This window comes from Festucalex cinctus, chromosome 11, assembly GCF_051991245.1.
Source record: "Festucalex cinctus isolate MCC-2025b chromosome 11, RoL_Fcin_1.0, whole genome shotgun sequence".
Taxonomy (NCBI): Eukaryota; Metazoa; Chordata; class Actinopteri; order Syngnathiformes; family Syngnathidae; genus Festucalex; species Festucalex cinctus.
Window position 1 is genome coordinate 14,515,138 of NC_135421.1, and position 25,789 is coordinate 14,540,926.

General features: G+C 45.3%; 1 protein-coding gene across 1 annotated transcript in view; it reads left to right on the forward strand.

The window, feature by feature from the left end:
• The window catches only part of ttn.2 (titin, tandem duplicate 2), a 240,835-nt gene that overhangs the window by 15,960 nt on the left and 199,086 nt on the right, over positions 1-25,789 (forward strand). The window contains exons 13-38 of the mRNA XM_077537618.1: positions 141-405; positions 658-718; positions 2,532-2,714; positions 2,785-2,927; positions 3,028-3,092; positions 3,144-3,227; positions 3,472-3,702; positions 4,196-4,437; positions 5,536-5,780; positions 7,564-7,728; positions 7,818-7,986; positions 8,836-10,484; positions 10,586-10,867; positions 11,725-11,991; positions 12,107-12,379; positions 12,468-12,731; positions 13,308-13,568; positions 14,448-14,708; positions 15,463-15,726; positions 17,080-17,340; positions 17,412-17,672; positions 19,306-19,566; positions 20,354-20,498; positions 21,586-21,754; positions 21,912-22,143; positions 23,259-23,543. Of these exons, the coding sequence (XP_077393744.1) occupies positions 141-405; positions 658-718; positions 2,532-2,714; positions 2,785-2,927; positions 3,028-3,092; positions 3,144-3,227; positions 3,472-3,702; positions 4,196-4,437; positions 5,536-5,780; positions 7,564-7,728; positions 7,818-7,986; positions 8,836-10,484; positions 10,586-10,867; positions 11,725-11,991; positions 12,107-12,379; positions 12,468-12,731; positions 13,308-13,568; positions 14,448-14,708; positions 15,463-15,726; positions 17,080-17,340; positions 17,412-17,672; positions 19,306-19,566; positions 20,354-20,498; positions 21,586-21,754; positions 21,912-22,143; positions 23,259-23,543 (6,988 nt within the window). The remainder of the gene's footprint in view (positions 1-140; positions 406-657; positions 719-2,531; positions 2,715-2,784; positions 2,928-3,027; positions 3,093-3,143; positions 3,228-3,471; positions 3,703-4,195; positions 4,438-5,535; positions 5,781-7,563; positions 7,729-7,817; positions 7,987-8,835; positions 10,485-10,585; positions 10,868-11,724; positions 11,992-12,106; positions 12,380-12,467; positions 12,732-13,307; positions 13,569-14,447; positions 14,709-15,462; positions 15,727-17,079; positions 17,341-17,411; positions 17,673-19,305; positions 19,567-20,353; positions 20,499-21,585; positions 21,755-21,911; positions 22,144-23,258; positions 23,544-25,789) is intronic.

Genomic DNA, 25,789 nt, shown 5'->3' on the forward strand with positions numbered 1-25,789 from the left:
GATAGTAAAAAAAAAAAAAAGGTACACATGGTGATGTTTTGCCACTTTTGGGCTCAGTGAGCACAAGCTAAGCTAACGATTCACGTTTGTCGCAAAAGATGTTTGACGTGGCCGCGTGCGCATGTCCCCGCACCCCTCAGGGCCTGAAGAACGCAACGGTGAGCGAAGGCGAGTCGGTGACGCTGGAGTGCCGGATCGGCGGGCGTCCGGCCCCAGCCGTCATGTGGTTCCGCGAGGACTACAAGATGGAGAGCTCCATCGACTTCCAGATCAGCTACGAGGAGGAGGGTGGTCGCGCCCGGCTGCTGATCCGCGAGGCCTTCGCCGAGGACAGCGGACGCTTCACTTGCACCGCCACCAACCAGGCTGGCACCGTCAGCACGTCCTGCTATCTGCTGGTCAAAGGTGACGCCTCATCAATCTCATTTTCACCAACCGAGTCGTTTCGTTTTCTTTCACTTGAAGCAAATCTGTCGGAGCAAAAACTTTACAATTTTTTTTAGCGTCTGGATTTTTATTTGCTTGTATGAAATGAAACAAACTGTGAGCGGATGAGGCAAGTTGACAATGCAAAAACTGGCAGCATTTGAATTCTTGTATACATTATTTGAGTACTGTGAGCTCACATGACCCACTTTCCCCGTCCGTGTCTTGCAGTTGCCGAAGAAGTGGAGAGCCGAGAGGAGGCGGCGGCGGCCGTGGTGACGGTGGACAAAATGTGAGTCGGCACACACCTTTTCATTTGTACAGTAGCTATGCTGCAAAAGTCAGCACATCCCTCACATTTCTGCTGATATTTCATGACCACTGTCAGGTTTACCTGTTTGACATTTATTAAACACAACAAAAAGGAGAGAAGACACTCAGTTCAAAGCTCGCGAGGAGACAAAGTGACTGATACAATTCACTACTGCACTCTCTGGAAAAAAATCCCTTCTTCACCCTCTCTTTTTCTTTGGTTTTACGCCCCTAGTTCCATAGGTGTTACAACCCTAAAAATGCAAATGCAAGGCATAGTTGGAATACAGTGTACTTGTTTGTCTATGTGTGTGTGCATATGAGAGGAAAATTGCTGAGTACATGTGTGGTCAAGTTTGCAATCATTTCTGAACAAAAAATAGGCGGCCTCAGCAGACTGGCTCTAACCATTCTGCTGCGTTAGATGTTCTGGTTATTCAGCTTCTTGAGACATATTCTGTTAAAGGGATCGTTCGGATTTTTTTTACATGAATCTCAATTTCATCCTCACCTCCAGCGTGTGCGATCAGCACTGACTTACCCCTGACACCGTTCTGTGACAGAAGTTCTGGTCCGGTGTTGGACGAGAGGAAAATAGTCCAGCAAGTTGGCTGTGGTCACGGAAATAAAGCGTTTTTCTTCTAAAAACAATTTGTGTTCAAAAGAGTGATACCTTTGCATCACAAATACTCTTTCCTGAAAAAAGTCAGACGCCATTACCGCCAGCCACTACTTTTCTGTTCGTTCGTATCACTGCGCGTCGCCCTGTAGACAGCGAATTGACGCACTGCTGCCAGCTGATCTTTCCGCTAGAAGTTGTTTGTCTTTTCGAAGGCAGAAGGATCAGCTAGCTGGCTGCAGTGCGTCAATTCGCCGTCTACAGGGCGAAACGCAGTGATACAAATGAAAAACAAAAAAAAAGAATTCAAATGCACTTGCCTTGAATTTTGGTACAAGTCTGGATGTCCATGTTTCGCTAAATTGGATGCGTTCCCCTTTCGTCTGGAAACGGTTTCGGCATCTCAATCCCTGCCCATCAACCTCAAATCCAAAGTACTTCTATACGCGACTTTGGTGTTTTTTCTTCTCAACTAATTGAGGGGCTGCTGCAGTTGAAGACGACGCAGATGTGCGGGCTACTGTCACGTTGCACGCATGTTACTCTACTTCCTTGTTATTGTAGCAGCGGGAGGGTCGTCACGTGACGTCATTAGACGTAACGTGGGCTGCCAGATAAGCGCCCATATCCACCCAGTTTACATGATATAAGCTTGTGTGAGTGAGTGCGTGTGGGATTAAAAATAATAATAATAATAAAATAAATAAACACCCCCAAAACAACACAAAAGACGCAGCCAGATATGCCGCCTCGATACCAATCGGTACTTCGGGTATTGTAGAAAAGGCCGTACCGTCACATTTTCAGAATCTTGGCATCGACTTGGCACCGAAGTATCTGTTCTTGTGACAACCCTAATGCACGATAATATCGATGGCTTATAATTAGTGGCAATTATCGACCTATTTGACGTCAAACATATATACCAGATAAGAGACAAATCCGCTAATAATTATCGGCAATTATCGACCAATTTGATTTTATACAGATGAACCAGATAATAAAGAAATCCAGCGATAATCGACATGCCACGTTGGTTCATCTGTTGTGGTTGTGGCTCATATCAATAAAATTCAACTTCATGATGCTTTACATAAATTGAAACATTGTGTAAAGTTTACACAGCCAATCATATGCGGTGTGTGGTCTGAGCACGGTGTCGTCCACGTTTCAGTGCGGCCGTCGAGACGGAAGAGCGTGTGCCGGCGGAGCCCAGCGCCCCCTTCTTCGTCTGCAAGCCCACAGTCCAGAAGCTGGTAGAGGGCGCCTCCGTGGCCTTCTGCTGCCAAGTGGGAGGAAACCCCAAACCTCACGTGGTCTGGAAGAAGAACGGCGTCCTCCTCACCACTGGATACAGGTCTGTGGCTTCCGCAAACACGGCAAACATCACGTTGAGTAGAAACTGATGACTTTTGCTCCCCTTGCAGATACAAAGTGATCTACAAGAAAGAGACGGGCGAAAGCAAACTGGAGATCTCCATGACGTTCGCCGACGACGCCGGCGAATATTCCGTCTTTGCCAAGAATTCGCACGGAGAAGCTTCGGCCTCCATCAGCCTGCTGGAGGAAGGTAAGACGAGACCACGAGACCAGACGAGAACCCACCCCCCCGGGTTCGGGTTGGGGGCCTGGGACAAGCATCTGAAAGGCGCTCTTTGCCGCGTCCGCAGAGGAGTACGAAGCCTACATGAAGCTGCACGCCGCCGCCTACGCCAGCCAAGTGACCGCCTCTGCCGCCGAGGCCACCGCCGAGACCACCGTCACCACCGTCACCACCACAGTGGAGGCCGAGGAGTCATCGGCGCTCGTCGGCGGCTACCAGGCACTATACAAGACAGGAGCAACCCCCGTCAGCTTTGTCTCACAAACGGTACTCGTACTAATACTTGAGTACGTTTGTCTGTTGTGTACTCGTCAGCTTGCGACTTTTTTCAACATGTTCCCAACTCGATGTGCACGATATTGGAAAATCATGCGATACAGTTGCTGAGTATAGCGATATCGATATTATTGCGATATTGAACGTGTACTTGAAGAAATTACAGTTTTAGTACTTGAGTACTTTTGCCGTCTGTGGGGTCCGACGCGGTCTCCTTTTTTTTTGGGTGGTGCAGGAATTCCTGATTTCGGCCTTTGAGGAGCGTGTGATGCAGGAGCTGGAGATGCGCATCCTGAGGATCACGTACGCGCAGCTGCTGGCGGAGGACGGCGAGCAGATGGCAAGCGTGCCCGAGCACGAGGCCGCCATGGCGCCAACCTTCGACACGCTGGTGAAGAACTACCGCATCATGGAGGGGATGGGCGTCACCTTCCATTGCAAGATGGCTGGCGTACCGCTGCCCAAGGTGAGCACACCTTTTCCGTCTTCGCGTCCATCCCAAAACGTCTTCGACGGACTCACAAACAACCATCAACCCCACGCATATTGAATTTTATTTTTAGGCCCATGTATGAAATCAAATTGGTTGATAATTGCCAATAATTTTCAGCTGATTTCTTTATTATCTGGTTCATCTGTATCACGTCAAATTGGTCGGTAATTGACGATAATTATCGGCCGCCGATATTATCATGCATCCCAAAGTTATACGTTTCTTTTTTAGTTTATCAACATTGACAAGTAACGAAACAAGAATTTAAAACATGAGCCGGATGGAGAATGAATTACAATTCGTCCAATCATGGCTCACCTTGCCCACATGTGATGGCATAACCCTGTTTTTTTTTTTTTTGTTTTTTTTTTCTCGCTAGCCGTCATATTTCTCAGCTGTAGTCTGCACTTGAGTGTGTTCTGTTGTGAACATCAAGTCCTTCCCTTGTGTGTGCGTTTCCCGGCAGATCGCTTGGTACAAAGACGGCCAGCGCATCCGCGCCGGCGGCCGCTACCAGGTAGAGGTCCTTCCGGACGGCCACGCCAGCCTGCGACTGCCCGCCGTCCTGCCTGAGGACGAGGGCGTGTACACCGCCCTGGGCAGCAACGTGAAGGGAAACACCGTCAGCTCCGGCAAGCTCTACGTGGAACCTTCCGGAAGCGTGTCGCCTCAGCGATACACGCCGCAGCCCGCCATGCACAGGATCCAGTACGTATACAGATCCATCACTTGCCAGCTCAAATGCAAAACATGACATTCTTTTGACTTTAGTGGAATCGAGTCATTCATCGCTAGTCTTCCTCACAATGGGCCATTAGCCATGCTAATTGTTTGATGACATCTTCATGACCAGTTTTTTCAGATGAGTTGCAGTTGCAGGAGCATTTGACCAAATATGGAAGAGAATTAGAGCCAGTGAAGAGAGAAATAAAAAAAGTTTGGCAGGATTCTCACTTTATTCTTGCAATTCTCACTTTAAAGTCAGAATTCTGAGATTAAAGTCAGAATTCTGACTTTATTAGTGCTACTATTATTCTGACTTTAAAGTCAGAATTATGAGAATAAAGTTAGAATTCTGACTCTAAAGTCCGACTTTAAATTCTGACTTTAAATTCAGAATTCTAATTTTAAAGTGAGAATTCTGAGAATAAAGTCAGAATTCTGACTTTATTCTTTATTAGTGCTATTATTATTCTCACTAGTGTTGTTCCGATACCGTTTTTTGGCCCCCGATACCGATACCCAGCTTTGCAGTATCGGCCGATACCGATACTATACCGATACTTACGTTTTTTTTTTTTTCATGAATAAGCTGTCCTGCTATTGGTTCAGAGCATTCAAGGGCCAATTGGATATCTTAGATCTACATGCAGTGAACATGTCACATACCAGTGAATGTCGTGCACGAGCAAGACACAAGATGCTGCATCCAAAGTCCTATATTAGCGTTGGAATTAATGGTATCGGCATGTTACTTGTGAGTAGTCACCGATACCGATACCACTGTTTTAATGCCGATACCAGTATCGGGCTCGGAACAACACTAATTCTCACTTTAAAGTTTTTTATTCTGAGAATAAAGTTAGAAGTCTACCTTTAAAGTCAGAATTCTGAGAATAAAGTCAGACTTCTGACTTTAAAGTCAGAATTCTGAGAATCCTGCCAAACTTTTTTTCCTCTCTTCACTGGCCCTCATCATCTTCCGTAACCAAATAAGAGGACCCCGCCTAATCCAAGATGGAAGAAAAGCAGAATCAAACTGCGTTTGAAGGACTTTTTTTTTTGTTTGTTTGTTTGTTTTTCTAGGTCGGAATCGCCGCGCTCGCTGAGCCAGTCGCCGGGCCGCTCGTCCAGCCGCTCCCCCAGCCGCTCCCCGGGACGCTCCCCGGCTCGACGGCTGGACGACACGGACGAAGCTCAGCTGGAGAGACTCTACAAGCCCGTCTTCGTCATGAAGCCCACCTCGCTCAAATGCTCCGAGGGTCAGACGGCCAGATTTGACCTCAAGGTGGTGGGTAGGCCCATGCCCGACACCTACTGGTTCCACAACGGTGAGTGGTGCCGGCCTCCATCGGTGACTCGAGCTTTTCACTACAGTACAAATGCTTCACTCTTTGACCACCAAAACCGTTTAATAACGATTAATAAAATCATCATGCATGTCACCATAAACGTTAAATGACGTCAACTACATTTTCTTCAACAATGGGAAGTGCAACTTGCACTGCCTGGTCAATGGGTTGTGGAATCAAAAACAGCCACTATGACCAGCAGATGGCAGCATTGTATATCTTTTCAATGGGCTGCCGGTGTATTGAATGACAATGAAACATGAAGAAATCAGATGAAATATAAAGAAATGGAACGTTTTCAAGGATGATGTGAATGATCATAGCCTTTGTCACATTAAATCTAATTCACAAAGTGTCACTAAACTACAAATATTCGTGTCAAACTAGGCACTGTTGTGGAGAAAATTGATCTTTTCACAAAAAGCTTACCTTTTCAATTTCCGCTCAATTTCACTGAAATGACCTCTTCAAATGGTGATTACCAAAAATCGGAATATGGTAGAAACATACTTTTTTTTTTTTAATGGAATGCCATATATCATGTGGTACCCACCATGTTTATGTAGTAAAAGTACACAATATTTTGTTTGCCTTGAAAGATGAGTTAAAATGCTCAAAACGGCTGGCACTGTGGTGGTTGTTTTTGATAACGTGTGGCAGTAAAAGAGTTAAGTTAAAAAAAAAAAAAGCACTCTGGAATCAACCCTTCTACTTGAGTAAAAGTTGAAAAAGTAAAATGTATTCAAATGACAAATTCTCGCCAATTCCATACTTTGCCAGAAACCAGAACAGACCCAAAAGTTTTGTCCAAAAATGTTGGCAAAAGTGTTGTTGTTGTTGTTGGCAATAATCAAGACGAGACAAAAATGCACTTCACTTCATAAAAACTTTAACTAAAATCTCTGAACAATTTAGTTCATGAACAAAAACGAGACGAAAATGATATGATTTTATAAGATCTTGTCTCTGCTAATCTGTCACGTCTGTGACACTGTCATCTGACACAGCACAAAAAATATGGGACAGACAGGAGGTGGATTCACGCTGAAAGGTTTGAAAAAAAATAACAAATTAGTTATAACTTTAATCAAACGGTTATAACGTTCCAAACTTCCAACAATAATGTCAATGCAACTGCTAGCTAATGCTGGCTAACTTACTAGCTCATAGCATGGAGCCATAGTAGCAACTGTAAATGTGTGTCAAGTTGATTTTTATCAAAAAGATGAGAGAAAATTTGATGTGAAATAGTTTTAGATCTGAAAAATTTCAATATAAATGGCTGACAAAAAAATTATACAGGGGTAAAATGATTGTCCTGACTCTAACTAGACTAAAATATTGACACTTTTTGTTGACTAAAACTAGATGAATAAAATTATGTTTTCTTGGACTAAGATAAAGACTAAAATGCTACATTTATAGTCCATTAAAAATGGACTAAATAAAAATAGGATGAGGTTGACTAACTGTGATAAAAACTAACAAGCGTGACTGAAATTGGACGAGAACTGAGACTCAATTTCAAAATGGCGGATAAAATTAACACTATCACTATCACGGAGGACGACAGAAATTGAGAGCATTTGGACAGTTCCAAATAATCAATGGATGAGCAATCCTTGAGTCGATTTCAACAAAGGAGTGCACGTATCTATTTTCCGTGTAGTCAAAAGTTTGTGAGAACAAGTGGACTCAACTGGAGTGCAGCAGCCAGCGATGGCTTTTGAGTACTTGATGACTTTGTGCCGCTTGCTTCCAGGACAACAAGTCATCAACGACTACAGCCACAAGATCGTGGTCAAGGAGGACGGCGTCCAGTCCATGATCATCGTCCCCGCCATGCCACAGGACACGGGAGAGTGGACAGTCGTGGCTCACAACCGTGCGGGGCGCACCACCATCACGGTGACGCTGACCGTGGAAGGTAAGAAGCGTCCCCTCACGCCCACTCTGTATTTGCCCCGCCCGTTTCAACGTTTTGCCGCCGCCGCTGCCGCCTCTTCCGCTTTGCAGCCCGGGAGAGCCTGACGCGTCCTCATTTCGTGGAGAAGCTGAAGAACATGACGGTCAAACAGGGAACTCTGCTGGAGTTGGCCGTCAAGGCCATCGGGAACCCGCTGCCGGACATCGTGTGGCTGAAGAACAGCGACATCGTCAGCCCGCACAAGCACCCGCATATCAAGTACGCTCTCCGTGCACATGTCCAACGCTGGACCCAAGGACATTTCACACTCGATCCAAAATTCTAGAGTGCTCACACTTAGCGAATGCCCCAATGGTAGTGTGTCAGGAACGGTCTTTGGTGGAAATCTGCAACTATCTATGTCAAAGTAGGAAGGCGGAGTCATTTGCGAGAGTCATTCACCAGCACGCTGCCGAACGGTCATTTCACCAGACATGTGAACAACGCAACCACCACTCGCATAAGTAGAGGGACTCCACAGCTAAAACTAAACTCATTCAAACCCCAAAAGATTTAATTACATTTTGTAATACTTTATCCTTCACTCTCAAAAACATATTTATATGTTTTTTATGTTTTTTTCATGCGAAAGCATACAGAAGGCTTTGATGGCGCTTCTGACCTGAAAAGGTGGCTTCAAGCAATAGTAGTTATTACAAAAACGGCCAGCAGGTGGCAGCAGAGTATAAGAGATCAGCCAGGGTCATGTTGCGACATGCTCTTTTTCCCAATGGTTTTAGCAGGTTTGTGAATAATGATGAAATGTAGCTATATTCTAATGCTGATTGCCGCAAAACGAATCCGGATCAAAGAAGAGACTTTAATCTTTCTTTTGGTAGGTTCCATGTTTTGATAGCAATAGAACATAATATTCTGTGGGCCTTGCAAAATCAGTCCAAATCCAGTAAAACAGCCGGGAGCAAAGGGGGTTGCTTCACTCAAAATGGCTGCCAGTGAATGAGTTCAGTAACTAAAGGTGAAATGTCCTTGGCAAGCAGGCTCTTTGGCAACTTAACACTGACAAGGAGCCGGCCCCGATTAAGGTTCCTTGTTGTTGTGATTTGTCAGGATTGAGGGCACCAAGGGAGAGGCCAAGTTCCAGATCCCGTCAGCGTCAGGTACCGACAGCGCCTGGTACACAGCTACGGCCATCAACCGAGCCGGCAGGGACACCACCCGCTGCAGAGTCAACGTGGAGATCGAGTACGCTGAGCCAGAGCCAGAGAGGAAGCTGGTCATCACCAAAGGAACCTACAAGGCCAAAGACATCGCCGCCCCAGAGCTGGAGCCCCTGCATCTCCGCTACGGCCAAGAGCAGTGGGAGGAGGGAGACCTCTACGACAATGAGAAGCAGCAGAAGCCGCAATTCAAGAAGAAGCTGACCTCCGTTCGAATGAAGAAGTTCGGCCCCGCCCACTTTGAGTGCAGGCTGACCCCGATCGGCGACCCCACCATGGTGGTGGAGTGGCTCCATGACGGCAAGCCCCTGGAGGCCGCTAACCGGCTGCGCATGGTCAACGAATTTGGCTACTGCAGTCTGGACTACGAGGTGGCGTACGCGCGAGACAGCGGCGTCATCACCTGCAGAGCCGCCAACAAGTTCGGGCTGGACCAGAACTCGGCCACCCTCATCGTCAAGGACGAGAAGGGTCTGGTCGAGGAGAGCCAGCTGCCCGAGGGAAGGAAGGGGGCGCAGCGGATGGAGGAGCTGGAGCGCATGGCCCACGAGGGCGCGCCGGCGGGGGTGGGCGCCGAAGAGGCCACCGAAAAGACCAAACCTGAAATTGTCCTGCTCCCCGAGCCGGCCTGCGTGCTGGAAGGCGACATCGCCCGATTCCGCTGCAGAGTGACCGGTTACCCTGCGCCCAAGGTCAACTGGTACCTCAACGGGCAGCTCATCCGCAAGAGTAAGCGCTACCGACTACGTTATGACGGCATTTATTACCTGGAGATCGTCGACATCAAGTCTTACGACACGGGCGAAGTCCGACTGGTCGCCGACAACCCTCTGGGGACCACTGAACATGTGGTCAAGCTGGAAGTCACGCAGAGAGAGGACTTCAGGTCCGTCCTGCGTCGCGCTCCCGAACCCAAGGTGGCGGAGCTGCCTGCCGAGGGCGTGCAAGACAAAGAGGTTGTGAAACTCCGGAAGACGCAGAGGATTGTTCACGAGAAGACCTCCGAGGAGTCCGAGGAGCTGAAGAGCAAGTTCAAGCGCCGGACGGAAGAAGGCTTCTATGAGTCCATCTCTGCGGTGGAATTCAAGTCTCGCAGGAGGGACGACTCCTATGAGGATTTGCTGAAGAAGACAAAAGATGAGCTGCTTCACCATCTTAAAGAGAAAGAGGAGGCGGAGAGGAAGAAGCTGGAGGAGCAAGGCAAGATCACCATCCCCACAATCAAACCAGAGAGGTTCCAATTGTCCCCCAGCATGGAAGCTCCCAAGATCCTGGAACGCATCACCAGCAAGACAGTGAGCCCGGCTGACGAGGTTCGCTTCCGACTTCGAGTGGTGGGCCGGCCTGAGCCCGAGTGCCTGTGGTTCAAGAATGGCGTGGAACTGGAGAAGTCGGACCGCGTCTACTGGTACTGGCCCGAAGACCATCTGTGTGAGCTGGTCATCCGGGACGTCACCCCGGAAGATTCGGCCAGCGTCATGGTCAAAGCGTTCAACGTCGCCGGGGAGGCTTCCAGCCACGCCTTCTTGCTGGTGCAAGGTATTGTCACCTTTTCTTCTCTTGCATCTTGACAGCTTCACTGCAAAAGGGACAGAAAAGAGTGGTTTTCTTGTACTCATGGCTCGCCTTTGTCTTTGCAGGGAAGGCCGCCGTTAGCTTTATCCAAAATCTGGAGGATGCCACCGCCCAGGAGAAGGACACCATGGTGACCTTTGAGTGCGAAACCAGCGAACCTTTCGTTAAAGTCAAATGGCTGAAGGACAACGCGGAGATCTTCTCCGGGGACAAATACAGGATGCACTCGGATCGGAAGGTACACTTCCTGTCCGTGCTGATGATCGAAGTGAGGGACGCCGCCGAGTACACGTGCGTCATCGCCGACGACGACGACGTCCGCACCGTCGCCAGACTTCATGTGGAAGGTGAGCGCCAATCGCTGCAAAAACCGAATCGGTCGCCGTGAATGGACCAATCAGCCATGAGCGCACATGACGTCAGGAAAGTCACTCGAGATTTTGGCTCATTGCCGTAGTTGGCGAACGCTTATGGCCCACCTTCGATGGTGTCATCGCATTCTTAGCGATGAAATGTGCTGGTTGTATTGGTACAAGCGGTGGCATTTTTGCCGTAGAGGCAGAAAATAACGCAGCGGAGAAATTGGTGCGTTCAAGTTAGACGGCCTTAGCGACCGGCTACGTAAGATGTCCGACAGTACTTTGCAGCATTGCTCGTCATTTGCATGTAATGAGGGTGGCCTTGCGCTGCCGCTGAAGAGTGACGTTGCTCACAGCAAATAAACGCTTGTGACCTTTTGACGGGCGATGACGGCTGACGGAATTTAGAAAGTGGGTGTGGCTTACCAGCCTCACAAAATTTACGGGTTTTCCAAAAATCGGACAAAGGATTACATCAGGAGTACATCAAATTGAAGCAAAGTTGTTCCGCTTTAAAGAATGTGGCGATACGTCGTGAATTGTTTTTATCTCGGAAGGAAATTGGCAAGTTCTTTCAATGTAAAGTGACAACAAAAAAAGTCACGGCAACGGCGCCCATGTCATATCCAATCCAGTCGTTTCAAATTTCCAATTGTCAGTGACCCAAAAGCAACACCAAGGCAATCAGATGCAGGAAAAACAGTTGAAAAGTTCTCATTTCAATCTTGGAAAAAAATGTCTGAGTTGACGTTAGTTTCCGTTTTTGGACCAAAGATCATTTTGTCTGGATTTTCATGATTTGCTCCTGGTTGGATGAGTGTTGCTAATTGAGGTCTGACTTGAAGGTGCGGCGCTGGAGCTCATCAGTGGTCTGGAGAACATCGAGGTTCCCGAGACCTACTCGGGAGAGTTTGAGGTGGAGTTGTCTCGCGAGGACGCCGAGGGCAGCTGGTTCTTCGGCGAGCGGGAGCTGTCTCCCAGCAGCAAGTATGTCCTGTCCTCCCGGCGGGGAAGACACACCCTGACCGTCAAGGACGTCAAGAAGGAGGACCAGGGCAAGTACACGTTTGTATGTGAAGACGTGAGGACCAGCGCCTCGCTGAGGATGAAACGTAAGGCTTCTACTTTTCTCTCTCACCGTTGTTGTCTTACTTGCCAGGACCAAGAGTCTTCTCGTAGTTTAAGGAAAGAGAATAAGATTGGTCCATTTGCATTTGGTGTCTCCAGTGCGTCCGGTGACCCTGATGCAGCCGCTGGCCGACCTGACCGTCTGCGAGGGCGACATTGCTCAGCTAGAGGTCAGGTTCTCTCAGGAGAACGTGGAGGGCACCTGGATGAAGAGCGGCCAGGCCGTCTCCGCCTCGGACCGTGTCCACATGGTGGTGGACAAGGCCGTCCACAAGCTCCTGGTGGAGAACGCCGGCCCGGAAGACGCCGCTTCGTATTCCTTTGAGGTTCCCAGCCACTACATCAGCACCTCCTGCAAACTCAACGTTCAGAGTAAGGACGCTCCTCAAACCGTGAGGGGGCTCGACCGACCAAACTATTGCCAGCGCTGGGGACGGTGACGTTTTTTTGTCTTTTGCAGCCATCGAAATCGTGGCGCCCCTGAAAGACGTGACTTCGGTGGAAGGCACTAAGGCGGTTTTGGAGGCCAAAATCTCGGCTCAGAACGTGGCCTCGGTCAAATGGTATCACGACGACGAGCCAGTGGCGGCCAGCGAGCGCGTGCAGATTGTGGCCAAAGGCGCCAAGCAGCGACTGGTCTTCAGCAGAACCTTCGCCTCGGACGAAGGTCGCTACAAGTTGCTGGTGGGGAAGGTGTCCACCAGCTGCAGTCTCACCGTCGAACGTAAGACAAACACTGTTCTTGCTCCTTTAAGCGCTTTCACCTTTGTCTGTCCAATCATTTTCCTCCGAGGAATCCTAACGTTGAACCTTGAGAGCCATTTGTCAAGCATTCGCTGAAAATGGCGCCCTTGCAGAAAACCATGTGACACAGAGTCATCTACAAAGTTTGCTCTCCGGACCAGTTTAGTCTAGATTTTAATTGAGTTAGGTCTCTGGTAGGCTGTAGTCAAGCTATGTCTAGAGAAGTTAGATCTCTGCTCGTTTTTAGTTAGATCTACGGAAGGTTTTAGTTCAGTTGAAGCCTCTGATTGGCTTGAGTAAAGTTTTAGCAATTTACAGTCCAAGTCCAATGTTATGTAGCAATACAGTATCCAATTGATACTTAAATTGATTTGCAGACAGAGCTGCCATCTCCACAGGGCTAATGTAATCAAAGCCAAGACCAAGAAGGTGAAATGTCTCCAAGAACCAAAAAGTGTTCTCCGGGTGCCTCCATTTAGTCTCATGGCCTGGAGGACTAAGAATCTCAGCTGACATTTGCTGCTCTCATGTTCTTGTGGTCTTGTTTGCTTTGCAGCGGTTGAAATTGTCAAACACATGGAGGACAAAGTATGCTCAGAGTCCCAAAACGTCACCTTCCAAGTTCAAGTCTCCCACGCTGGAATTGACCCGCTCTGGACCTTTAAAGGCCAGCATCTTAAACCTGGGCCCAAGTACAAGATGGACTCCAAGGACAAGACTTACTCTCTGACCGTCATCGACACCATGAAGGACGAGGAGGGACAGTACGGCTTCCACGCCGGAGAGAAGACATCCAGCGCCAATCTCACCGTCTCTGGTAAGCTTTGCTTAAGTTCAAGGAGCTCACTGCTAGCTCTTGGTTAACTTAAGGTAGGTCTTTGCTAGCTATTAGTTCAGTTTGGCTTCTCTCCGCTAGCTTTTAGTCAACTAGTAGTTTTTACTTAACTCAATGAATGGCAGCCATTTTGAGTGAAGCAACCCCCTTCTCTCCCAGCTGTTTTACTGGCTTTTGATTGGTTTTGCAAGACCCACAGAATATTGTGTTCTTTTGTTATAAAAACATGGAACCTTCCGCTGTTTCCGATTTGCAGCAATTAGCAGTAGAATATAGCTAAGTTTCATCAATATTTACATTCCTGGTGAACAAGGCCCTGGTTGATCTCTTACTCTGTTGCCATCTTCTGGCCTTTTCTGTAATAATTACCATTTCTTTAAGCGTTCTCTTCAGTTCAGAGGCTGCATCAAAGCCTTCTGTATGCTCTAGCATAAAAAAAACATCAAAAACGTTTTTGGGACCATGGCACTATTTAAAATAGAACGTTATTACAGTATACGTTTTTGGGAGTAAATGGGTTAGGCAGGTCGCTAGTAGGTTTTAGTCAAGTTCAGTCTTTGCTGATTTTTAGGATGTTAGGTAGGTTTTTAGCGTGCTGGCAAGAGTCTGTACTAGGTTTTTTTTTTGTTTTGTTTTTTTCGGGGGACGGGGGGTTAAAAATCCCAACCCATAGGTAATAACAAGAGTAAAATGCAAGTAAAAAATTCCCAAATGCAGCGGTATTTAGCACATTGACATCCTCCTTTCCGATATCCCCAGCGATTCAAACCCTTCCCACCAGTCGGAAAATTCAATCAATTTGTCAGCTGAGCATTCGCTCGCAGTTGTGCGTAACCCGCGCTTCCTTTCCGCTCCCATCAGGCGGCGCCATCACCCGACCCCTGACGGACGTGACGGTGGCCGAGTCGCAGACGGCAGAACTGGAGTGCCAAGTAGCCAACGCCGACGCCGAGGGCAAGTGGCTGAAGGACGGCAAGCCGTTGGACATGAGCCCCAACGTGAAGAGCGTCAGTGTGGGCGCCGTCCGACGCCTCGTCATCGTCATCACTCGGCCACAGGACGCCGCCGAGTACACCTACCAAGTGGCGAACTCCAAAACCTCGGCCAACCTTCGTGTGGAGCGTAAGTTTCGACTTGTGTCCAAAGTGTGGATTGAACCTATGTAGTCTACTTGAGTCCCACTTTGGACTAGGAAAAGTTATGAGGTACAGCATGAACACGGACCGACGTTAAAGTGAATGGACTTGATTAGTTCACAAAAACAAGCTGTCAGGTTTACCTGTTTGACATTTATTAAATACAACAAAAAGGAGAGAAGACACTCAGTTCAAAGCTTGCGAGAGGAAGTGACTGATACATTACACGATTCCACTCTGAAAAAAAAATCCACTCCTCACCCTCTCTTTTTATTTGGTTTCCATGCCCCTAGTTCCATAGGCGTTCCAACCCTAATAATGCAAATGCAGACTTTTTTTAAGTCTTTCTGCCACGCTAGTTTTGACTAAAGTACAAATACACATACTTGAGTACAAGTAGAAGTTCTGTTTCATCCTTCAGTTAAATCGATTTAGTTACAAGAACCGGATTTGCATTGGTCTTGAGTTCAGAGGTGACAGAATTCGGCATACTCCTGACTCAACATGCGGCAGGATTCCACTCAAGAATAAAAAAAAAAAAAAGAAAGAAGCCAGGCTGAAATGTACTTGAGTAAAGGTATTGAGTACAATAAGTACTGAGTGTGAAATGTATGTGAGAAGCTGCAAAAGTATTCAGACTGTTAATCCACAAGTGAATCAAGAAAGCAGTCGGAAAATGTCTTCAAACGGAGCGACAAGTTGTGTAATGGAGTCTTTTTGTGACCTGTGTTGCGGTGCAGCGGTGAAGATCAAGAAGACGCTCCGCAACCAGACGGTGACGGAGACGCAGGAGGCGCTCTTCATACTGGAGTTGACGCACCGCGACGTCAAAGGCGCCCAGTGGCTGCGAAACGGCGTGGAGATCCAGCACGGCGACAAGTACCACGTCGGCGCCGAGGGCGCCGTCCACACACTGCGTGTCCGCGACTGCCGCTCGCACGACGACGACGTTTACTCCTTCAAGCTGGGCAAGCTGACGGCCAGCGCTCGCCTCAACGTGGAAAGTGAGTCGACCGACGCCGCCGACCCATTTGGACAGCCAAAAAAGGTTTCAGATTAGACGAGAGAGTCTTTCGAAAAAGGACGACGAATAAGTTGGAGCTTGTGTCCGTTTATTTCAAACATATTTTTTACTTTTATGAATTAAAAAAAAAAAAAAAAAAAAACAGAAGGAGAAGATTTTGTTCTTGAATTCTTTGTTACCTTACACAGTAAATTCTGTAGAGTAAATTTTACTCTATTGAGAGTTGGACCAAATAGGTTCATTTTTATTTAGAGTATACTAATATTTACACTTGGAAGACAGTAATATAAACAATTGAGAAAAAAAACAAAAGTCACTCAAGGGTTGTGGCTCGAACTCATGACCTTCAGCTTGGGAGACTACCACACTACCATCTGAGCTATGCCTCTCCTACTGTTTCCTACGTATAACCAAGAGGTTATACGCGGTGGAGTTGCGAAGATTCCTGCTGACACCGAGGTTATTTTAGTTCACCAAAACTAAGCAAAAAACTAAGACTAAAATTCCAAAAACAATTTCATTAAAGGAAAAAAAATAAAAAATAAAATTCTTTTTAAAAAACGAAAATGAACTGATAATACATTTTATGTTTACAAAACTAACTAAAACTAACAATAATGATAGCAAAAATATCCTTTGTTTTAGTCTTTGGTAATTAATTTAATGCATGAGCCTTTGGGGATGATTTGAAATTTGATTTGAAGTCGATTTATTTTGATATGAAGCGGAATAAGGACGTTTGAAAGTGTATCACACAGAAGTGACGTCATCAAGCAGCAGCCAATAGAAAAGCACCAAAAGATGATGTCGCTCCCATGCTGTTTTTTTTTTCAATATTAAATATTAATAATGACTAATACACATTTAAAAACAAACAAAACAAACTCATACTGAAACAGAAACAAAGACTAAACTAAAAGTAAGCATTTATTAAGTAACTAAAACTACTAAAAACTACCAGAACCACACTGAAAACTAATAAAAACTAACTCAAATGAAAAATTCCAAAACTATAGCATCCAATAGAAAAGCACCTTCAGATGTCGCTCCCATGGTGGTTTTTAAATATTGTGCACCACTAATATACATAAAAAAAACTAATACTGAAACTAAGACTAAACTAAAAGTGTTTATTAAACAAATTAAAACTCAATTTAAAAAACAAAACTCAAAACGAAATCAAAACGAAGTCAAATGAAAATTCCAATACTATAATAACCATGCTGTGTGTGAAGGTCTTTTGAGAGACATTTTTGGAACTGTTGTTAATACTTTGAAAGCAAAGTAAGTGACATGCGGAGTTGTTTGACGGTTTTGCCTTTGCTGCGCGCAGCCATCAAGATCGTGAAGAAGACGAAAGACGTGACGTCGCTGGTGGGCGGTACGGCCTCCTTCGAGCTGAGCCTGTCCCACGACAACGTCCCCGTCCGCTGGATGTTCAACGGCGCTGAGCTGACGCCCGGCGACTCCTGCAAGATTCTGGTGGAGCGCAAAGCCCACAAGCTGGTCCTGCCCAACGTGGACAGCGCCAGCCAAGGGGAGTACACGGCCGTGGCTGGGCACCTCCACTGCAGCGCCAACCTCACCGTGCAAGGTAAGAAAATTCCCGGCTGGACCTTCTGAACCGGAGCGATTTGACAAACGCGGGCGGGCGTGTCTTTTCAGCCCTCCGCGTGACCAAGCCCCTGAAGAGCGTGACGGTGGCTGAGACCCAGTCGGCCACCCTGGAATGCGAAGTGTCCCACTTCAACGTGCCGTCCACCTGGCTGAAAAACGGCGTGGAGATCGAGATGAGCGACAAGTTCCGCATCGTGGTACAGGGTAAACTGCACCAGCTGAAGATCATCAACACCAGCCGGGCCGACGCCGCCGAGTACACCTTCGTGTGCGGCAACGACCGCGTGTCCGCCACGCTCACCGTCAGCCGTAAGTTTTGCGTGGAAATGTGTTGTCGTTCCGTTTCATTTGCACTTTGACCTCCACATGCCTTTTCTTCCTTCTACGTCGGACCGGTCCCAAAAGAAATGTTTACAAAAACCAGTGATCATTTTGTTGACGAAAAATTTTCGTCACCAGCATTTTTTTTTTTTTTTTGACGAAAATGAAACGAAAACTAAAATCGAAGCCATTCATTGAGATTATAACGATAAATAAAATGGACTGACAATTTCATCAGTGACTAAAATGAAAAGAACACAGTGACAAAAATTCACATAATCCGATCAGAAAGAATGAAATGCAGGTTGGAGAAAAGATCCACTCACAAACTGTTCAGTGTTCACTCTGCACTTTATTTAATGCAATGAAATGCAATTTATAACATTAAATAAACTAAATAAATACACTTTTCCTTATTCATTTTCAATGGGACTGACACTGAACTTTTTCCAAGTCCCACTTTCCACGCGCACTTCCATACATACAACTGATCATCATGACCAGTTTTCTGATTCTACTCAGTAGCGCACTTGGTGAAGTGCTTTGCCCAGTAAGCAGGAGGTCACGGGTTCAAATCCCACCTCCGACTGTACATTGCAAATGTATCCATGGCAATTAAGTGATTACATGCTAACCAAATGACTATGATATCAGGAAATGTATTATATCACTGAAATGATGAAACGCATGTGTCCCCATTGGCATTTCAGCTTTCAGCATTCCCACAAAATTTCTCCAAAAATTGCACTTAGTCTAGTTCTGGGACTCACATATGTTATTCGTATTCTTTATTATTATTATTTCAGGCACATTTTATTCTCCTCCACTTCCGATTTACACCGTTGAAATTTCAACTTGCTTCAAAAATTCACGCCATCTTGGGTATATATATCATTTGATTTCACATTGCTTACAGTATTACAGTACAACTTAACATTAAAGGGTGCCCACTTGACAATCCATAGGGTGCCGTCACTCACATGATTATCCCACAGAGTCTTAGGTATGCGATAGAGGGATATTATCATCTAGTCCTACACTATAATCCAACTTAACATTAAATAAAAACTTTTCCTCATTCATTTTCAATGGGACTGACACTGAACTTTTTCGAAGTCCGACTTTCCACGTCCACTTCCATACACACAACTGATCATCGTTACCAGCTTTCTGATATTGCTCGGTGGTGCACTAGGTGAAGTGCTTTGCCCAGTAAGCAGGAGGTCACGGGTTCAAATCCCAACTCCGACTGTACATTGCAAATGTATCCATGGCAATTATGCTCAGTGATTACATGCTAATCAACTGACTGTGACATCAGGAAATGTATTATAATATCACTTAGCATTCAGCTTTCAGCATTCCCATGCAATTTCTCCAGAAATTGCACTTAGTCTAGTTTATAAAGCACTTTAAAACAAGCATTGCTTTATACAAAGTACTGTACATGGAACAGAAACCGGTCATGCAGCAAAGAATAAGATAAGTCAAACAAGAACAAAACAAACATTATAAGTGAGTATGCAAGTAAAGTAAAGTTTACATCAATAAATTCATCAGACGTAGGCAAAATTGTTAGGGAAGGTTGTGTTTAGATTTTTTTTTGTGTTTTTGCGTGCAGCCATCCTGGTGACCTCCATGCTGAAAGACCTGAACGCCCAGGAGCGGGACAGCATCACCTTCGAGGTGACGGTCAACCACGAGGGCATCACCTACAAGTGGCTGAAGAACGGCGTGGAGATCAAGTCGTCGGAGAGGTGTCAGGTCCGCAGCCGGCAGCTCACGCACACGCTGACCATTCGCAACGTCCACTTTGGGGACGGCGGCGAGTACCGCTTCGTGGCCGGATCCGCTGCCAGCGCCGCCAACCTCTTTGTCGAAGGTACGTGCGGCGTGACAAAGTCTTTACGTTTAGTTTGGGGATCGCTACTTCCGCCACTTGAACCAGGGAATTCCGAGGGCTTGCCACTATCTTGAGTCGTATCTGCATTTCGCTGACAACTTTTGGCTGTTACGCCAACTTTCCCCTTTTGACTTTGTCAAAATAGACTGCTTTCTTCTTGGAAAGAGGCATGCCATCAAAAGTTGAGAGTGGGAAAGTCAACGCTAGTTGACAACGGCTTCCAGTAGTGTCACGTGACCGACAAAAATGCTGAATGTGTTCATGGAAAATTCATTTTTTGGCTTCTATTCTGCCTTTTCGACCAAAGCGTATTGCATTCACTTGAAAAAAAAAAAAAATCTCCTGTTTTTCTGACTCATTTTTTGGGGAGCTTTGGGGGGATTTTTTTGAGTATTTTTTTTTTCTGTTTTTTTTTGTTTTATTTTTTTATATATATAGATTTAAAAATCCCAAAAAATGAGGCAGAAAAACAGGAGATTTTTTTTCTTCAAGTGAATTCAATACGCTTCCATAGTTTTCAATCCTAATCAATGAATCTTTAACGTTTTTTTGCATCTTTTTTGCACATGTGGGGGCAAACGTACAGTCGTGAGTCAACTTCAAAATGCGCCAGAAATACTGCAGTCAAGTACAAATATCGTAACAAAGCATTCGGTGTTCTTTTGACACCGTTTTCTGCACTCGCGCTTGAGCGCGTGTGCTTTTTGTCACCGGCGTCCGCTGACCCAACAAACAAACAAACGTGTGCCGTTCTTCCCCGCGTCAGCTCGAGTCATCGAGTTCACCAAGAAAATCAAAGACATCAAAATCACAGAGAAGAAGAAGGCCATGTTTGAATGCGAGGTGTCAGAGCCAAACGTCCAGGTGGTGTGGATGAAGGACGGCCTGGAGCTCGACGTGTCCCAGGAGAGGTGAGACGGTCTGCGTGTGTTTGTGTTTCCGACTTTGTCTTTGCTACATTGTGGGGCCCGTACACACGTGTTTTTCCAGGTTTAGCTACCATTGTGGGGACCGACTTGAAATTGTGGGGGCCATTTTGGTGGTCCCCACAAGATCAGACCTTTTTTTTCGAGGGTCAAGACTTGGTTTTAGAGTTTAGCTTTGAATTGGGTTATGGTTGAGGTTCAGGTTAGGAATGGGGCTAAGCAATCATTTTTCATGATTGAGGTTAGGGATAGGCATTATGTCAAAGAGAGTCCCCACCATGATACAAAGACCAACACGTGTGTGTGTGTGTGTGTGTGTGTTGGGGGGGGTCTAAGCAAATCATGTTCTTTCTCACTAACATCTGGAGATCTTGTACATCATGAAGAAACAAAGTGGAAAGAAATTAGGGATGGGAATCTTTGACTGTCTCACGATTGGATTCGATTCTGATTTTTGGGTCTGTAATTCGATCCCAAATGATTTGATTGACAATGATTTCTGCTTCATTTTTATAGATGAGCAAATAATTGTCATGATCTACTCCAGTCTAATTCTCTAATGCTAATTAGCATGCACTTTTATCCCTTTATATAAAATGCTTCAGGAATGTTTACAGTCGCATCTTAACATGACTCACTGGAATATGGAAAAAAAAATAAACTTTTATTGGTATAACTTGATCATGACTTTTTCCTTCTACTCTTTAATGTGGCTACGACTTAACTGTGTATCAGAGCATACAGAACCACACTGCCCCCAAGCGGCCAAATTGGGTACAACATGAACAGCGTTCCCAGTACACAAACAAGGACAACACAGTATCAAATAATTGAAATAAAATCATTTTTAGGACATTTCAACTCGATTCTGAATTGTACTAAATGAGAATCGCCATTCTAATGAGAATCGATTTATTTTGGCACACCCCTAAAAGAAATGCAAAAAAAATTGAAGTAGAAAAACACAGCAACCAAAGCATTTTTATTTTTTTTAGAAAGAGAAAGAGAAAAAGTAAGTCTAAGGGTCAAAGCGTTGGATGTCGGGAGTTGAAAGTTGCCGTTTCCGCCGCAGGTTCGTGGTGACGGCCGAGAAGTACGTCCACCGCCTGATGATCCAGACGGTGCGCATGTCGGACGCCGGCGAGTTTTCGGTGGTGGCCGGCTCCAGTGTGTCCAAGGCCCGACTGACGGTGGAAGGACGCGACATTCGCATTTCCCAGCCCGCCCAGCGACACATCACGGTGACTTGAGCACGCTTTTCTTTACATTTACCCATTTACTGCAAACATTTGCAACTTAAACAACACTTCCACATTGCCCAGCGATGGCAAGCCTTCCGACGGCAAATTTCTGTACGGGAAGCTAAAAGTGCCGTCCATCGCTGCCCGTCCGTCGTAGGTTCTGGAGAAACACCGCGCCACCTTTGAGTTTGAGGTGAACGAGGATGACGTGGAAGGGCGCTGGCTGAGGAATGGCACCGAGATCCACTTGGAGGAGGAGGAACGCTTCAGCTACGCCGTCATCAGGAGGCTACACCGCCTCACCATCTCGGAGACCTTCCGCGGCGACGCCGGCGAGTACGCCTTTGTCGCCGGCAAGAACACCAGCAGCATCACCTTGAGAGTCAACAGTAAGTCCTGCGACACCTCCCACGTTTTTGCATGCTTTGGACAACACCAAGACGTAACCTGTGCTCACTAGGGATGGAACGATGACAGCAATATCGTGATATCTCAACATTCAAACTCCCACAATATGTCGTCATCATGTCACAATATTAAAAGCACATCTGTTAAAAAAAAAAAAAAAGGCGGGTTGATTTCCATTGGCGCAGTTCTACCACCCTCTGGTGGCTCGTTTTTTTAGTGCTGTTTAATTTTCACAAGGTATCTTTTGGCCCTTCTATGTTTCAAATCCACGTTTCTCCCGGAAAAATGGGGTAAATGTGAGGGAAAAAATACTAGGGGGGAGAAAAAAAATTTTGAAACAAAAAAATCTGCAAATTTGTGACTGTGTTTTGAAGTTGTGATATCACCATTTACCACTAGATGGCACAATTGTCTTACTTGTGCTCACACCAACCGGCTCTTCCACTGCCCTGCACTAGTACAAGTTGTCAATAAATGTAAAAAAAAAAAAACTGATGGCAAAAAAAAATGTCAAAAAGAATGAATTAAAAAAAAGTCCAAACAAGGAAGGAGAGAGGCAGAAAATTAATGTAATATATCCAGAAAATTGCCAAAAATGTCAGAAATTTGACAGAGAAGCAGAAAAGTATGAAAAATTAAAATAAATAAATAAATAAATAAATAAATAAATAAATAAACAGAAGGCGAGAGGTAGAAGGAAATGAATCTCAAAGTAATGAATACTAAAAATAAAATATATATATAAAAAAAAAAGAGTAGATGTTAAAAAAAACTGATGGCAAAAAAATGTAGAAAAAGTATGAATAAAAAAGTCCAAACAAGGAAGAAGAGGCAGAAAATTACCGTAATATATCTATAAAATTGCCCCAAAAAATGTCAGAAATTTGACAGAGAGGCAGAAAAGTTGAAACAAAGTATGAACCCCCCAAAAAATAAATGAATAAATAAATGTTATTTTTTTTAAAAAACACATACTTCTTCAAACAAATCAATTGTGATGTTGATGAATAATATTTTCAATAGCATTTCCATCATTTTGATGCGCTTTGCAAACTAGACGAAACAAAAAAGTGTCTTTTTGTCGTATCTCGTGCAGTCCCGGAGCCGCCTGAAATCCTGCGCCACATGGAGTCCCAGTCGGTGGAGGCGGGCAAGCCGGCCCGCTTCTCGGTGGCGGTGAGCGGCGTCCCTCAGCCTCAGGTCTTCTGGTACAAGGACTCTCAGGCGCTGTCGCCGAGCTTCAAGTGCAAGTTCCTGCGTGATGCCCAGGAGCACACCCTGCTGCTCGTCGAGGCCTTGCCCGAGGACGCCGCCATCTACAACTGCGAGGCCAAAAACGACTACGGCGTTGCCACCAGCACCGCCGCGCTCACCGTGGAAGGTAGAGATGTATTCGCACGCTAACGCTGCACTGGAGGATGGTGGCAAGTCGGATATATCCCAGTTGGTTTTTCCCAGTTCCGACCTGAAAGCGTTTGAGGCCAAAGTAAACAACCAAAATGGCAGTTTATTTTGTTTCTTAAAACTCATTATGACTTCCAGCAAACTTACCTTCTCGCAATTTTGTTTCATTTTTTGTTTTTATTGTATTTCATAAGCATTTTTATGCATACTTTATGCAGGTAGATATACTTTCACCTACGTTGCGTTATGTCCAATATTTATGAATGAAGAAAGCTATCTCATTTTATACTCGAGTAAATTGTGTTTTGCCATTCAGAGTGACGTCACATTGTAGTCCGTCGGTCCTTTTTTTTTCCAACTTCGCAAGTGGAATTTCCGAGTTGAAGGGGGCGTTCCCGTAAACACTTCCTGGTTTGAACTTGGGAAAAGTCCCACTTCCTTTCAGAGCTCAGAATTGTTCATTCGGTAGTCTTACCGATTCAACGTCTTGTCATCATTGCTCTTTTTTTTTTTTTTTTTTGTGCGTGCGTATGTGTGCGTGCGTTTGCGTGTGCGTTTGCGTGTGCGTGTGCGTGTGCGTGTGCGTGCGTGCGTTTGCGTGCGTTTGCGTGCGTGCGTGTGTGTGTGTGCGTGCAAATACATATAAATTTATACTCATTAATTCACCTAAAACCTTATAAATATCCCATTACCCTTCGCCTTAACCAGGTACTTCAGAATCTTGCCAGAGTCGTGAGGTTTAAATGGTCAGGAGACCAGAGAAAAGGTCAGAAAAAAAAAAAAGAAATAAAGAGAAAAGAAAGGTAAATCAAAGTGAAATCCAGCACCGACCAAACACTTCCTGCCTTCCCCATGGTTACAAAATCAAACTCTTACGCCAACCCCGGGAGCCTCTAAATTCCATCAAATTTAGCAAGATCTCAGAGACCAGAGGAAAAACTAAAGAGAGGAAGGAGGGAAGGATCGATGAGGCAGAGTGAGATCCATAGAAGCCAGTACATCCAATCCATCAAAGTGAAGTCCAGCACCAACAAGACCCCTCCTACGTGGTTACAAAACCAGAGTCTTATGCCAACCCCAGAAGCCTCGTACTTCTAATAAATTAAAATCTCAAGAGACCAGAGGAAAAACTAAAGAGAGGAAGGAGGGAAGGATAGATCAAGCAAAGTGAGGACCACAGACACCAGCACCCACTGATTCAAGGGGCTGTGGGAGGGAGAGGCTACTTTTGTTGAGTTTCAGTAGATGCTGGTGCGACGGATCTGGCATGCATAAGGACCACCTCCAAAGAAAGAAGCCGTCAAGTCCCACTTCCGACCATCCTCCACCCACCCGCTTACGACACACAAAGAGAGAGTTTGACTTATTGGAGGTCTTCTCTGCCCGTTCCTCTTGCTGTTCATTATATGCTGCTTCTCTCCAGTACAGCTCACTATTGCCCGGTGTGGGTGTCAGACGTGATGGGGCTGCCAGATGGTATGGGAGTCGCCTAACGAACATGTCCCGCTACAGGATTGGCTGGAAATGATCCAGTTAATGTCAAACATTGGAAAGAAAATATTCAAGATGTCATTTAAATAACAAAATGTATGGACTGAAATTGTAAAAACAAAAATAAACCTAAGAATACAAAGGCAAAATATATTGAATAAATAATAAAATACATTAAATAAATGATAAATACACAAAATAATTGTTTCAAATGTGACAAATATCGTCAGTTTAGATTATTAAAATGTTCCTATTATTATTAAGACTGATTTTTTGTTATTGTGATTGATTTGTCAGCAGCTAAAAAAGAAACCAAACTGTTAGTGCTGCTGTACTGACATCACCGGCATGTTTTTTTCCACTCTTAAAGCATCATGCTTTTATATTTTTAGGTTTATTTACATTTTTACAATTTTAGTCCATCAATTTTGTTCTTTTGAACAATTGTAAACGGACAATTTCCAGACAATCATGTAGCGTGACGTCATCTGCAGACGACCCCGATACAATCTGGCAGCCCATCACATCTGGTACCGACACCGGCATGTTGTGGCACTATGCGGTATTGCAGTGGACTTTTTGTTTTGCATAGTCGCCGATTTTTAATATTTTTAAATATTTGTGATTTTTTTTTTTTTTTTGTCCCGAATTTTTGGGATGTAAAAAAAAATTATTTAAAAAGGTGTTTTGTTTTGTTTTTTCCAAAAGCATTTGAATGGGCGTTGTTTATAC